Source organism: Bidens hawaiensis, unplaced genomic scaffold (assembly GCF_021521415.1).
Source record: "Bidens hawaiensis isolate Kalapana, Puna unplaced genomic scaffold, B.hawaiensis_p1.1 tig00023415_1, whole genome shotgun sequence".
In the NCBI taxonomy this organism is placed as follows: Eukaryota; Viridiplantae; Streptophyta; class Magnoliopsida; order Asterales; family Asteraceae; genus Bidens; species Bidens hawaiensis.
The window spans coordinates 142,816-158,804 of record NW_027493676.1 but is presented as its reverse complement, the minus strand read 5'-3'; the positions used below and the strand labels follow the sequence as shown (position 1 = coordinate 158,804).

The 15,989-nt window shown below is 40.4% G+C and overlaps 1 protein-coding gene and 1 long non-coding RNA gene across 2 annotated transcripts; one reads left to right on the top strand and one right to left on the bottom strand.

Annotated features, from left to right (window-relative positions):
• The first annotated feature begins 3,267 nt into the window (after positions 1-3,267).
• On the top strand, positions 3,268-4,184 carry LOC143567513 (F-box/FBD/LRR-repeat protein At1g13570-like). The gene is made up of 4 exons (XM_077053918.1): positions 3,268-3,351; positions 3,431-3,544; positions 3,629-3,784; positions 3,861-4,184. The coding sequence occupies exons 1-4, from the start codon at positions 3,268-3,270 to the stop codon at positions 4,182-4,184; spliced, it is 678 nt and encodes a 225-aa protein (XP_076910033.1).
• Positions 4,185-4,195: 11 nt separating this feature from the next.
• LOC143567505 (uncharacterized) lies at positions 4,196-14,846 on the bottom strand. Its single transcript, XR_013141427.1, has 3 exons — positions 14,598-14,846; positions 4,350-4,393; positions 4,196-4,275 (listed from the first exon to the last, which is right to left on the bottom strand). It is a non-coding gene; the product is annotated as an uncharacterized LOC143567505 (long non-coding RNA).
• Between the last annotated feature and the right edge of the window lie 1,143 nt (positions 14,847-15,989).

Genomic DNA, 15,989 nt, shown 5'->3' with positions numbered 1-15,989 from the left:
AAGCTACTTATTTTCCTTTCCAGAATGCTTTTATGGACTATTTTGCGTGTGTTTTGATGATTTCGTTTTGTGTTCTTTATGAAATATCACAAGTTGATCCGAAGCTTTCATTTAAAGTAAATCATCTTGGTTTTGAACCTAAATATATGAGTTCATTATTTAGCTATAGTCTCCAGTGATACAGATCTTCATGGTTAAATTATCGAGAAAGTCCAACTCATAAGCCATTACATATTGCAACTAGTTTTCAATTGTTTAATCTGGTTTATCGGGTTGTCACGGCCAATCGTTCTAGTTGAACTTCATTCGAAATGAAGTGAAACTCGACAGATCTTCATTCTTGAATTTAACTCCATCCTTGTTTTTGAAAAGAAATTGAACCAATATACACCCTTACCAATTTGTTGGAAATCACTAAGATTTAAAAAGTTGTAAAGAAAGTAGCTTGAAACAACAACTAGCCTTCCTCAGAGATGAGGCTATATTTTGTGACACTCTTATTTTCACGAGCTACATTTTTTTTTTGGACAAATATTAATAACATAAAAGAAATTAGTAATTAAAGTGTTCTTGATGAGTTATTCAAGTTAAATCTCTTGCTAATTCTTTTCAACTCCAATCTAACCCGTAATTTTTCATATTTAGTTTTCCTTTCAATTTGTACAACTTATGACTTCGTCGTCATGATCAACAGTGGTATATATAAACATCAATCCAGTTGAAGTATATGATAATCAACCACATAATAAATTGATTTGAATAAATTTATAAAGCCCCCGATTTTTCTATTTGTGAGGCATCTAAGTGTGATAACAAATGTGTGTTCACTGTTTACAAACTATTTAGTTAGTCGATATTTTATACTTATGTATGCTGGCTTGTTGCTTTGACTAAGAACAAAACATCCCAAATTTTCTAGCCACAACATTTGATTTTCAAAGAAAACGGGTAATAACTAATTTAGGTAAATAGTAAATTAGTAATTGGTTTAACAGTACGTTGGACTTATTTTTAAAAGGTTCAGCTAATTCTAGCCCATTAATTAATATAAAAATGTATCCATCACTTGTGGCCCAATGGTAGTAGGCTTGACTCTTGAGTTTTCCCAAACCCACCCGGGTTTTCACCCACTGTGTTTTACGCTAGAGAGTCTTGCTCTTGTGTCAGTACAGTGACTGTCAAGTGTCAGTCGGCGTGGAATGCCAAACTTTTAAGCCAGTGTGGATCCGGTTAATTTGGTTGGGTGTCGAGGTTGTCCGGAACATTTATCTAGAAGCAATACATGGAAAATAGACCTTGATGCGCTAATTTTTGTACTTGCAACATGACGGAGCCGTAACCAAAGCATTCGGCATTAGAGAAGCGAGTTTTGGTCATGCAACAATGGAAGTAAAAATTTGAAAACATGTGTACTAAAGTTGGCATCGGTATTTAGATGGATATGTTGTTAAATCTGAATCAGTAGTGTTTTTTAACAGATACTAGTATCCAAAATAACGAATCTAAAGTTGAAAATTAGTCGATAAGTCATTGTTTTGGATTTCTTGGCAATGTAGATTTGTTGTAATACATCAATTAAAATGTGTTCCTGACTAGGGGTGTTCATGATTTAGTTTTAAACCGTGAAACCCGCTCAAACCGCCGAACGGTTTGGTCACACGGTTGGCTTTTAATTTCCGTAAGGTTTCAGTCGGTCAATTTCAAAACTTACAAACCGTGATGAACGTTTTAGTTTATGGTTTATACCCAAAACCGCCCGTATAAAACCGGACCAGTCCGTTAAGTTTATGCATACATTTTTATTTTAAAATTATTTATATTTTACATTTTATATTTAATATTATGGTTAATAAAGATAGATTGGATCTAATATTGAAATGCTAATATAGCCTACAAATCAACATCAATATGGTTCAGAAAGCTTTTGTAACAATACCCTCTTATTTCAGTAGACATATGGCCAATAAGTCAATAACAGTAAACTAATAAATGTTTTTGCTTGCATGATGTGTTAACACGCAAGTCCTCTAACAACAAAACTTATTTATTCTCCATGATGAATTCTTTCCATTATTTTGTGCATTTTATATAAAGTCTAAACCGTGAAACCAAACCCGTTCATCACGGTTCGGTTTCAGTTTTGGATAATCAAAAACCGTTACTAACGATTTGGTTCACGGGTTGTCATAAAAATCATCAAAACCGGACCCTATTCCTGACTACATTTCATACATATGATTCCTTTGACCTAATAAACGAAACGACCCGATAAACCCAAACTGTGAAACCTGTAATTTTTTTGTTTAAGCTAGTAACATTTTCATTTGGTTTAATATGGTTATTTGAACAAAGATCATGCTCTTTTAACGTTTTTCTACTATAATCACGTGTTGCCATTGATTAAAATTATTTAGTTGCTTTCGATCTTTATTTAGTTCCAAATAAAAGGATGCAAATACAATAAAGATGCAGGTAAGCGGGCAACAAGCTGCGCCGCCACCCCCTTTTGAATGGCAAAACCGATCCTACTGAAAATAAAATTATCGTTCTTCGGCGTCGTTGAGTTACTGTGCACGACCCGCTGAACTCTTTTTAGAAACGTAGCAGCATCGGGAGCAAAAGACCCAAATGTATCAAAAGCAAAAGGAAAGAAGGCGTGTTGATTCACCGTACACGCATTCTCATGCTTAGCAATTTTTCCTGCTTCTGCCTTTAGCACGGCCTGCCTAGCAACAAACCCGGTGTCCCTAAGACCGACAAGAGGGGACACCCCAGTAAGGTCCACACAAGCATGCTTCCCCCAGCCCATCCAAACACAAGAATGTCAGTTGGTCGGAGAGTAGACCTTCCTTCACGCAGATCCGACAAAAAATTCACAGGAGCCTTTTTCTTGCCATTGATTGAATCGATTAGAGCGTTTGATAAGAACAACTCCGATACTAGTGATGTGATTTAAACAGTATTGAACGTAACTCGAGAGAAGAGCTAGAGAGACAACGGGACAATTTTCAAATATTTCATTCGTAACCAAAACAAGTATACAACCATAGTTAGACAATAGGTAATGAGCAATAGTAATTATTACTCCAACAGCCCCTAAACTTCCAACAAATGATCCTACAGTCCTTATTATCACACAAAATAATATATATCTATCGTCCACTTCATGTTTCTTTCTTTTCATTGGAAGGAGTAGAGGTTATACATCTCCAAAACTGTATTCTTGAACCTCCATTGGCGTTTAATGGATTTAGTCGATTGACAACCATGGTTTTTTGGAATACTGAGGTTTCTCCTCAAACGCTTCAACGGTTCCTCTCCAAGTGCCCGATGCTTGAGAATATCCATTTGGTAACCAACTATTTACGAAGTTCCTTTAGTTAATGATAGATGTTAATCTGTTAGTATATATAAAGGTATTTTAATGCAGTGGCAGGGTCCAGAGAATGCCTTTATAGCAGGCGAAAACAAGAATACATTTGTTGATCTTTTACAGTGTGTGCCTTTGATTAAGACTTTGGATGTCTTAAAGGATTACATGAAGGTAATATTTAGGTTAAAGATTATATCTAATGTAAGAATACCCTCGTATTTGATTGCTAATTTTGGCCTTTGCATTCGGTTAAAGTACTTATCTGCAAGTGGCATGACACATACGCTTCCAACTTCACTCGTCCATCTCAAAGTTCTAGATTTAAGTGTGTGCTTGATGGATCGAAACGAGATTTCTGCTACCCTTTGCATTATCCAGAGCTCTCCTATGTTAGAGAACATTGTTTTATCGGTAAATAGTGTTCTTCTTATTTTTGGTACTGATTCTTTATACTTTTATTGGCATTTCTAACCTATTTTCTAATTAGATGGATGGCAGGGCAGACTTTCCTGTTCAACAAACTCCCAACAACTTTCTTCATCCACAAAACCACCCAGATCTGAACTTGAATCATCTTGAGATATTGGAGATAAGCATGATTTATAGTATGTCACCTCCTGTGATGGAATTTGTGAAACTCATCATGGGCAAGTCACCAGTGCTAAAGAAAGTACAAATTCGCTTTGATTATAGCGTTTCTGTTGATTTTGATGTAGAATTGGAAATGCTACTACTCTCATTTCCTCGAGCATCACCATCTGCTAAATTAATCATTGAATGCCCTCAAGGCTATGAACCTTTCTATTATTAGAATTAAGGATTGTCATAACATAATGCTTTTATGGACTATATTGTATGTGTTTTGATGGTTTCGTTTTTGTTATTTATGAAATATCACTAATCTAAGAAACTTTTATTTAAAGTAAAATCATCTTGTTTTTTTTTTTTTTTTTTGTTATTTATGAAATATCACTACTCTAAGAAACTTTTATTTAAAGTAAAATCATCTTGTTTTTGAACCTGTTTGCTACAACAAAGATAAGACCATTGATAGTGAATGGACTGGTTAGGCTAAAAGACTTCAAGGGTTCAGGTTAGCCTAACGCAGGCCGTGGTGTCCCTCTACGTTTGCTAAACGTAGAAGGAGGTTCACTAGTTTGTTGTTTGATTGCTACAGTTCACCAAGGAAGAAGAACCGTGATGTTTGAAGCCGGTTCTTGAAGGATGTTCTTGGTGAAGCTATGAAGCCATTGAAGTAAGAAAGAAATAAGCTAAGAGCATATTTCTCAAGAAGGAAGAGAAAATAAGGGAGAGTGTGATATCTGCCCAGATCTTGTTCTGTTCTTGTTTATGGCTAAGTCTCCTTTTTATAGAAGGAGAGATCAAGCCTTTCATCCAGTGTACAAACTAATTGACCTCCAGTCTGCATAGAGAGTTGACCTTTATGGGCAGGAAGCTTTGGACCGCTGGTCCATAGTTAAAATAATAATACTTTATTTAAGCATGTCCTTTGCTTAGAGGGGAGAAGGATGTGAACAGTGATTTGACATCGTACTGTAGCACGTGGGTACTTGTTTCATAAGTTTGGGCAGGAAATGAAGCCTTTAACCTTTTAACCCTTTTAGCGTTAATGTGTTTCAGCCATTTTATTATTTCCTTGGGCTACCCCCGTCATCAGCCCCCCAAGTCAGAGGTGTTTGAGAGGTAAGCTCAAGGGCTTCTGATTTTTTCACACATTTTGTTTATTGCTTAAAGGCTTCGAGGCTTGTAAGCTTCGAGGCTTTGTTCGGATTTGATTATTTTTTGAATTACTGATGTGACAGTTGATTTGATGGTAACTGCCATATTGTAGTTCTCAATAACTGTTTTTTCATTAATAGTTATCAATAGGATAACTATTCACTTTCTTCCAGATTTCTTTATTATCATAAACACATTCAAGTTTCTTTCAATCTTCTTATCAGGTTATTTTCAATCTTTCATCTTTCCTTCAAAATTATGGTTTCCAAAAAGGATCTTTCGGTCAGTTTTTCTCGATTAACCCAAGAAGAGGTTGAATCGTTCTGTATTGAATGGGGAATAGGGTTGAAGTACAAACCGGTTGCTCCGCCGGTCGATTCTTCGATCGATCGTTGTCCGGCGGGCTTCATTGCTCTATATTGCCGTCATTTTGAATTTTCCAATCTCCGGCACCCTTTTCTGTTTTTGTTTTGAATATTTTGGAGTATTACCGTATATCGTTCAGTCAAATCCATCCTTTAGGGCTTGCTAGGGTATTGCATTTTGAGGTTTTGTGTAAAGCCCTCGGTTATGACCCTTCATTGTTGAGTTTTGGCCGTTTCTTTCGCTTAGCAAAGAACGGCGATTGGTACACTTTTGAACATACTAAGGTCGATACGTGTCTGGTTTCCTCAGCGGTTACAACCCTCGGTTCTTGGAAGGACCGTTTTTTCTTTGTTTCCGATTCTATCCTTCCATTTAAACCCGTTTGGAGACAACCTGAGGCCGTCTTAAACGAGCCTGAGCCGGCTGCGTCGGAGTTGAACGATTTGTTCTTGAAACGTATTAGGGAGTGTCCATCACATCTTCGTCCTTTTCCCGAACACCTTCTTGTGTTATTAGGAATTAGCAAACTTTGGGATAAGCCTAATCGGGATCCCGTGCTTATGAGGGATAATAAGGTATGCATTTGTTTATCCCGTATTTGTTTTATCTTGTTGATATGTTTGCTAATGATTTTCCTTTGTATTTTGTAGTTATGTCAGCCTTAGATTTTTTGAAAAGTGATGACACTTCGGATGTTGGGTTCACTAATGTTGCGACTGTTGTTGGGGACGACTCGGTGACTCGGGGGAAGGAGGGTCGATTTGAGGACACTGAGTATGCTGGGGTTGCAAACGTTAAAGGGTTCACCAAGACCGTTGTTCTAAAATCTTCTACCCGTCGTTCCACACGTCGTTTGTTGAAGTCTGTTGGCACTTCATCTTCTCGTGAACCAGTTGAGGTTAGTGATGATATTCAAGTTTCTGAAGACCAAGGTCCAACTATGGAGGTTGAGAAGGATCAGGGTTTGGTGGTTTCCCAGAAAAAGAAATCGGCTGGCAAAAAGGTTGCGATGCCGTTGGTTCAAGGGTTGGATGGTGATGCAGTTTATGTGCCAGAGTGGAATGTGAAGGTTGAGGATAGCTTCAAAGATCCCTCAGTTTGTGCTGGTGTGTTAGCCAATTTTGCTCCTCCGGGAGTGCGTAACACTATTTCTGAAATGGAAGGTGATTCCATGTTGTCAAGGTTGATCCTGAGTTCTTGCAACCTTTCTGCCCTTTTGGCAGAGGGTGTGACTCGTTTTAGAAAGGGAATGCAGGAGTATGAGGATTTTCCAAGAAGAAGGAGGGAATGAAAGCTTCCATGGTGGAGATGAAAAAGGAGATTGAGGGTTTTTCGAAGAAAGATGAGGGTTATGTTGAGAAAATTGATGAGTTGTCTCGTGGTCATGAGATTGAGCTGGCAGGGTTGAAGAAAGCCATGGAGGCTGACAGGGCTAAGTTGGATGCTGACCGAGAAGCCTTTGAGGTGCAGAGGAGAGCTTTCGAGATGGAGAAGGAAGGCTTGAAGGTTTCGGTTTCCCAGACCTCTAACGACAACAAGTGGTTGATTGAGCACGGGTTTCAGCAGGTTGTGGCTTACTTGCTTCATTTTAGTGGGTTCAACTCGGTGCTGGGCGGTGTGTATACGAAGTTGTTGGCCCATGGTAAGCATTTGGGCTTCGTTGCGGGCTTTAGTCATCACGAGTCTGGCCAGCCTATAGAGAAGTCACCCCTGTTCAGCCGCGACGCTTACAAGCTTTTCATGGATTCAGTTCGTTCAATGGAGAGGCTCACTTACCCTTATGTGGGTGAGGTTTCCTCATGCTATGGTAAGCCTCTTTCTGTGTTGCAGGGTTTGAAACCAGTCGGCCTTGATGAGAAAGTTGCTAAAGAGGTGCTCGAGTCCTTGTCGAAAAAACGCTCCCGTTCTGGTGACAGTGAAGAAACTTTTTCTGGGGGTAGCGACGGATCTCATGTTGCAAGCCTTAAAGGCTTGGCTGTTGCTGATGTTGTCCCACAAGCCAAGAAGTCCAAGAAGGGTAAAAGTGTTAAAGGTGGTAAGGCTAGTACTTCGAAGCCTGTTTCTGATGTTTAAATACTTGATTCGTAGCTTTCTTAGCACCTTAAAACAATGTTATGTAATCTTAAACAATGTAGGTTAGGCATGAAACTCTTAAAGTTTCTGCCTTGTGGTTGTGTTTGGCCTTTTCGGCCCTTTGAACATTTTCTTGGGAATCCTTGTGATTTCCTTGTTTAGCCTTAATTGGCTTATTATGTATGAATGTTGTTGGTTATGGCCTTGGAATGGCCTTGTTTATGAACTATGATATTCTATGTATTTGTGTATTAGTTGCTTGTCTTGTTATTTTGATGTGATTTTAACTAACTTTCCTTAAGAAGTTTTAGTGCTGCAGTCACTTTGGCTTCAAGGCTTCATTAGTTAAAAAGCACATGTTGATTATCCTTTGTGTCATTACTTAGTGTATGTTTTTGTTTCGTAAACTTGTTCAAAGCTTAAGGAACGAATTGATGTAGGCTGTTCAGACCCGTCTATGAGACAAGTTTTTAGTTAAAAAAAATTTTTAAGTCTCATGGAGTTGGATTGATATAGGAACTCACCCCTTATATAGGTCCATTTAACCCTTGAACCTATTGAGCGATGTGGCCTGGGAGCTCATCCCCTTACATGGCCCTTGCCATGGAGTTTCCTGCTAGGTTCTCAACCTGATTATAGGATAGTAAAGACAAGTTATGACAAAAACTTTATCATTCATTCAAGAGGTTGATGTTCACAAAAAGGAGAATTATACATCTCTTGAGATACATTTTAAGATTTTGACTACGCATGGAACCTTTTAAGGGTTTTGTCGTTCTAGTGTCTTGGAAGCTTTTTGCCTTCTGTGTCGGCCAGCTTGTAGGATCCTCCCTTGTGAGCTTCAAGGATTGTGTATGGCCCTTCCCACTTTGGTCCAAGCTTCCTTGGTTTTCTTTCTTGCTGGCCTCATTGTTTCGGAGTACAAGGTCTCCAGGCTTGAAACGTTCATGTTTCACTCTTGCATTGTAATAAGCTTCCATTTTCTGCTTGTACTTAGCTTCTTGTATTGCGGCTTGATCACGAACTTCTTCAAGGAGTTGCAAATTCAACATGGTCTCATTGTTGTTTGATTCTAGGTCCATGTTGAGTGTTCTTTGAGTCACAACTCCAACTTCGGCTGGGATTACAGCTTCTGATCCGAACACTAGGTTGTAAGGTGTTCATTTGTGGCTTGTTTTTTTGGTTGTTCTTATTGCCCATAGAACATTTGGGAGTTCTTCAAGCCAGTTGTTGTTATGCCTTCCCAACCTTGTTTTGATTCCTTCTAAAATGGTTCTGTTTGTTCTTTCAACTTGGTCGTTGGACTGTGGGTAAGCAACCGAGCTGAACACTTGGGTGATTCTGAATTCCTTGCACCATGTGCTAAAAGGCTTCTCGGCAAATTGCTTCCCATTATCCGTGATTAACACTCCTGGAAGCCCATAGCGACAAATAATGGTTTCCCATACGAAGTCGATGACTTGTTTGCCTGTTATTTTTGCAAGTGGTTTGACTTCAGACCACTTGGTAAAGTAGTCAACAGCTACTAGCAAAAATTTTACCCCACCCTTGGCCGGTGGGAATGGACCAACAATATCCATTCCCCATTTGTAAAATGGCCAAGTCGAGGAGATGGGGACTAGATCGTGTTTAGGACTTTTGGGAACTGGTGCATGAATTTGACAGGCTTCACACTTTTTGAGTTGTTTCGTTGCATCTCGGTGCATAGTGGGCCAGAAGTATCCGAGGTTCATCAATTTTGCAACCACCATTCTTGGCCCAAAATGAGCTCCACATATTCCCTCACGAACCTCTTTGATCAGATATTGGCTTTGTTCAGGGCCCACACATCTTAGTAGCGGTGCAAGGTAAGCCTTCTTATAAAGGGTTTCTCCTTGCAACACATACTGTCGGGACTTGATTCGAACCCTTTCAGCCTCTGTCTGGTCCAAAGGTAACTCACCACTTTTGAGGAACTTTTCTATGGGAGTCATCCAACTTGGACCCTCTTCAGTGATTACATCTTGAACCTCCAATTCTTGGATTGAAGGAGTTTTCAACACTTCCACCAAAACTTTCTTGGTGAGGTGTGCAAATGTGAGGGATGCTAGTTTGCTCAGGGCATCAGCTCTCTTGTTTTGTGATCTTGGAACTTGCTTGATAGTGCACTCTTGAAATGTGGTCATCAACCCTTTTGCCTTTTCAAGATACTTCTTCATGTTGGGCTCTTTTGCTATATAGCTATCATTGACTTGACTTGAGACAAGCAACGAGTCTGTGAAGACTTGTAGCTTTTGGATCTTCATCTCTTTGGCAATCTTCAGACCAGCGATCAATGCTTCGTATTCAGCTTCGTTGTTGGTGGTCTGAAATTCAAGTCAAAGAGCATATGTAAATTCTAACCCTTCAGGATTGATTAAAACGAGCCCAGCTCCTGACCCTTCGATGCTGGAAGCTCCATCAGTAAAAAGCTTCCAGGCTTCGGGGTCAGAAGGTTCAGTGGCAGTTGTGTGTATTTCAGGAGTGACTTGCTTCGGGATTTCCACAATGAAATCCGCGAAGACTTGGGCTTTGACAGCTTTTCTTGGTACATAGGTGATGTTATGTTCACCTAGTTCTACAGCCCATTTGGTTAATCGGCCTGAATTTTCTGGTTTTTCAAGCACACTCTTGATGGGTTGGTCAGTGACCACTTGTATAGGGTGTGCTTGAAAGTACATTCGAAGCCTTCTGCCTGTTTGAATTAAGGCCAGAGCAAGTTTTTCCAAAGGAGGATATTTGATCTCTGCCAGTTTTAGTGTTTTACTAAAGAAATAAACGGGTACCTAAACTTTGTCTCGTTCGATGGTTAGAACCGCGCTTAATGCTTCTTTAGCGACTGAGAGATAGACAGAGATCAGTTCTCCTGTTTCAGGGGCTGCAATAGCTGGAAGTGAAGCTAAGTGTTGCTTCATTTGGTTGAAGGCTTCTTCTGCTTCTTCCGTCCACCTGAAGTCTTTCTTATTTGTGCAACCCTTTAACGTTTTGAAAAAGGGGAGGGATTTCTCAGCAAGCTTGGAGGTAAAACGCTTCAAGGCTGCAAACCTTCCATTCAGGCTTTCCACTTCTTTTTTGCTTTATGGAGATTTAGTTTCAAGAACAGCCCTGACTTTGTTGGGATTGGCTTTTATGCTTTGTTTACCCACAATGTGTCCCAAAAACTTGCCTTCTTCGAACCCAAATGAACATTTTCCAGGGTTGAGCTTCATATTGATCTTCCTCAAGTTTTGGAAGGCTTCTTCTATGTCTTCAAGCATTTGATGCTCGGTTTTGCTTTTGATTACCAGGTCATCGACATAAGCTTCCAGGTTTCTACTGATTTGGCTAGCAAATGCTTTGTCGATCAAACGTTGGTAGGTTGCACCGGCATTTCGTAGGCCAAAAGGCATCTTTTGATAACAGAAAATGCCCTTGTCTGTGTGGAATGCGGTTTTTTCTTCATATTCCACCTTCATGAGGATTTGATGGTAACCCTTGTAGGCATAGAGAAAACACTTGAAGGGATGGCCTGTTAAGGAGTAGACCTTGAGGTCCATCTCGGGTAATGGGTAGCAATCCTTTGGGCATGCTTTGTTCAAGTCCTTGAAGTCGATGCACATCCTCCAAGACTTGTCAGGCTTTCGAACCATGACTGGGTTAGCCACCCAATATTGATATTTAACTTCGCGTAGGATCCCTGCTAGGACAAGCTTTTCAACCTCTTGGCAGGCTGCCAAGCTTCGTTCAGGAGCCAGGCTCCGTTTCTTTTGGACAACAGGCTTGACATCAGGTGGTATCTTTAGCTCATGCTCTGCAATGCTTCGATGGATGCCGGTCATATCTTCCGGGCACCAAGCAAAGACATCATTGTAGCATATCAACAACTTCTCAAGGTGCGAGAGTGTTTCTTTAGAAAGGCTCGTGTTTACCCGTACCTTTTGTTCAGGATACTTTGGGTTTATGATCAAGCTTTGTTCTTCGTTTTCACTTTTTGAACTTCCTTCAACCGTGTAAACCTCTTGGGTAGGTTGAAGGGTTGCAATTCCCCTGTCAGTTGGGAACTTCACAGCACCTTGACCAACTGAGACAACCATGTTGAACGCACACTGTCATGGCCTTCCTATGATCACATCATAGTTGGAAGGTATGTTGATAACCACAAAAGTGAGTGGTTTGGTTTTCTTCATCTTGCCTTCGCTAAAACAGACATCAAGGGTTACGTTGGCCTAAAGGTTTCAAGGGTACATCGGCAATACATTTTATAGAAGACCCGGAGGGTTGAAGCCTTGAACGTTCTTCTTTGCTTAGTTGATTGAAGAACCTTTCATACATGAACTCTGTGGCCGCCCCTGTGTCGATGTAGGCTTTGCTTGTTTTGAGTGTTCGCACGTTCGCTTCTACCACCAAAGGGTTTGAGTGTAAGTTACCTTGAGGTGGTGGGAAGCAGACACATTGAAGCTCCCAAGCTTCCAAGCATTGCCGTTTATGGGAGACACCATCATCTATATTCACCATATTCACTTCTTTGCTTTTTCTTTCAGCCATCTTGTCTTTGACCCCTTTCACCAAATGAGCCAATTCTCCAGACTTGACAGCTTCCTCAATTCTTCTCTTGAGTTGAAAGCAATCATTTGTGTGGTGACCTTTTTCTTCATGAAAATCACAGAACTGGGTGGAGTTTTCGTTTTTCTTGCTCTTGGGCAAGGGTCGAGGAGGTCGAAAGTTGTGTTTCACCTCTTCGGTAGCCAAGATTTCCTGAGGTGTTTTGGTTAAGGTTGTAAAGTTCACAGTATTTTCCCTGCTTGGAGGGTTCCGACCTTCAGGCCTTCGTTGATCTGAGCTTCTTGAATATTTGTCATAGGGGTGGTAGTTCCCTTTCTTTCGGTTGGGGCTGTTGCCTCGCCAACTAGGAGCTCTTTTTCTTTGTTCTTTGAAATCAACGGCCTCTTCGCTTCGGATATGAGCTTCAGCTCGTTCAAGAGCTTCTTCAAGGGTTTTAGGTAGGCACTTGTTAAAGTCCCTTGTAAGGTACTTGGAGGTGATGGCGTTCATGAAGCCTGCCACCCTCATTTTTTCGTCAGCCCCTACATATTGTAACCCTTCTTTTTTGTACCTTTCGATAAAATCTCGAAGGCTTTCATCATCTTTTTGTTTTATCTGGAAAATGACCGTGGCATCCTTGACATATCTCCTTTGTTGTGAGAAGTGGGCCAAGAATCCATTGCTCAAATCATTGAAGCTTCGAACGCTTTGAGTAGGAAGGTCATTGAACCATATCCTGGTTGATCCAACCAATGTTTGCATGAACATCAAGCAACATTCAGCGTGGGACCACTTTTCGATTCTTGTTGCCCCAGTGAAGACCTGGAGGTGGTCTTCGGGATCCTCGGTTCCATCATATGTTTTTATATGGGGTGGCATCTTGATCTTTGCTTGGGAGTCATAATCGGAAATTTGTTGGGGGAAACAATAAAGGTTGTCGGGCTTTTAAGGTTTCGCAAGGTCTTCATCTACCCTGGTATTATGACTCGTTGTTCCTTGGTGAGTACCCAGTGCTTGGTTGATGAGCTGGGTCCAAGGGAGGTGTGCCATCATTTGAGCTATCATCTGAGGCATGAGGTTGAAGCCTTGAAGGCTTTCAGGGGTTGCTGCTGCTTGGCTTGTTCCCATGGGAGTGCTCATCGTTGCATTCCGAGCCAAGGGTAGGACCGACATGGCATGTTCCCATGTGGTGGCTGTAGGAGGGGGAACACTTGAAACTGGTGACTGCCATATTTGGTCGAGAGTGGTCTCATGCCCGAGGGGTTGTGAAGTATACAAAGGGAAAGCCGTTGGGCTTGGCCTTGCATAGGTATAAGGAGATGGGTTAAAAGGTTGGCAGGTTACACTCGGACCAGCTTCTAAACTAGAAGCAGCAGGTCGTGAGCTGGTTAAAGGGGAAGGCGGACGTCCAAGTGACAGTGAGGGTTCTTCGTCGTCATACTCCAGCCTTAGTCTTATCCCCTTTTCTTTTTCTTGGCTCACGTGTTGGTTAAGAAGATGTCTTAGTTGCAAAAAATGTCGTGATACACCTTCCATCGTCAAGTCGACACATTCCGGGGTGTTCGTGACTCCTGCATGAGGAGAAGAAACCCCATATCGTGAAGGAGTCGGAGTTCGAAAAGGTGACGACTCAAGGAACAAAGGTCCCGTCGAGGTTCCTCCCGGAGTGGAGAAAATCGAGGTTGTCGCCGGAGTTTCTTGACCGGCGCTTGGTGTCGGTGTTCTTGACACTTGGTTAACTTCTTCGGGAGATTCACCTTCTGACATGATGGTTTTAGTGAAAATGGAGCTACACTACTGGTCTTTAAGATAAAGTAAGCGGCGTAGCCCCACGGCGGGCGCCAACTTGTTGCTACAACAAAGATAAGACCATTGATAGTGAATGGACTGGTTAGGCTAAAAGGCTTCAAGGATTCAGGTTAGCCTAACGCAGGTCGTGGTGTCCCTCTACGTTTGCAAAACGTAGAAGGAGGTTCACTAGTTTGTTGTTTGATTGTTACAGTTCACCAAGGAAGAAGAACCGTATTGTTTGAAGCCGGTTCTTGAAGGATGTTCTTGGTGAAGCTATGAAACTATTGAAGTAAGAAAGAAATAAGCTAAGAGCATATTTCTTAAGAAGGAAGAGAAGATAAGAGAGAGTGTGATATCTTCCCAGATCTTGTTATGTTCTTGTTTATGGCTAAGTCTCCTTTTTATAGAAGGAGAGATCAAGCCTTTCATCTAGTGTACAAACTAATTGACCTCCAGTCTGCATAGAGAGTTGACCTTTATGGGCGGGAAGCTTTGGACCGCTGGTCCATAGTTAAAATAATAATACTTTTCTGAGCATGTCCTTTGCTCAGAAGGGATAAGGATGTGAACAGTGATTTGACATCGTACTGTAGTACGTGGGTACTTGTTTACATAAGTTTGGGCGGGAAATAAAGCCTTTAACCTTTTAACCCTTTTAGCGTTAATGTGTTTCAGCCATTTTATTATTTCCTTGGGCTACCCCCGTCATCAGAACCTAATTGAGTCCATTATATAGCTATAAAGTCCACAGCGATAAGTTATATACCAAATTCTTTAAATAGACATTTGTGGTATGATCTTCATGGTTTAATTACAAGAATATTGTTGCCTCTATTGACTTATTGGTATGATGTGGGTCGTCCAACTCGTATGCCACTTCATATTGTAACTTGTTTTCAGTTTGTAAGTGTATGTCATTTCTTTTTGGAACCTACTTGTACTGGCCAATTGTTTAATGTTTATTGGATTGTCACATCATGTTGATAGCAAATCCAAGGGGATGCCAAAATTGAGGTTAACAAGGGGTTACAAGGTTGGATGTTTGTTTACATCTTAATGGAATCATTCAGATGTAAACATCTGATTCATTCAGACTATTTGGTTCCAGACAGAATAACATCTGAATGGTTAAATTAGGTCTGAATCATTCAGACTTGTTGTTGCTGCTGAATGGGACAGAGGCTCATTCAGATCTGAATGAACCAAACAGCCCCTAAGTCAGACTGCCAGTTACGCAATGATATGGATACACACACGACACGAGTGTTAGGTGACGTAATAGTTTCGAAGATACTCATAACAGTATGGTGGATGTATAACAAAATAAAGTAGTATAACTAAGAATGTAAGATAGTAATGAAGAAAATTGAACTGTTTCAACTAATAATATTCCTAGATACTGATCACTAATGATATGGTATACAATCCACATATAAATATATAAGCACACATGCTGGTGTGTCACCGTACCTATGAGGTACAATATACACATAATTTTTATGACTTGAACTCTTTTATCCTAAACACTATTCCGTTTAATTTTGTATTGTTTAATTGTGTAAACATGTGTAATATATTGTCGGCTCATGTTACTCCTCCATCGCCTCCTTTTTAATGCAGTAGTATCACTTGTTCCTGAATTATCTTTACTTAATTACCTTATTAAATTTTGTTAAAAAAACTATCTAGCTTAACTAACTTAGTGACTATAACATATCCCATAAAAATGATTCCGTTCCCGACAATCGGATATGAAAACCCACCGAATGTAAAACTATTGGAATGCCAGAATTTGAATATCATCAGCACATTAACATAAGCCAAATCATTCTAAACTGGCATTAGTTACTTCAACGGCGTTTGAATCCTAGCGGTAGCGATGGTGACAGATTTTGACCATAGATGGGGATGACTATAGCGAAAAAGAGAAAAAGGCATGCGTCTGATGTATATGTGAGACAGAGGCGAAGCATAGTAGAGCCAAGGGTGCCCCCCCTTTCGCGCAGTAGTATAATTTAGCCGTATTTTCATCCTAAAAATTTTATACGTTAGGTAAATTAACACGTTTTCGACCAAAAAACTAAGTGCCCCTCCACCCCACTCGTTT

Excerpts from the sequence above, each read along its gene's own strand:
- LOC143567513 (XM_077053918.1), top strand. The coding sequence starts at position 3,268 with ATGGTTTTTTGGAATACTGAGGTTTCTCCTCAAACGCTTCAACGGTTC. Across the intron at positions 3,352-3,430 it reads TGCTTGAGAATATCCATTTG|TGGCAGGGTCCAGAGAATGC; the intron begins GTAACCAACTAT and ends ATTTTAATGCAG. Across the intron at positions 3,545-3,628 it reads TCTTAAAGGATTACATGAAG|TACTTATCTGCAAGTGGCAT; the intron begins GTAATATTTAGG and ends ATTCGGTTAAAG.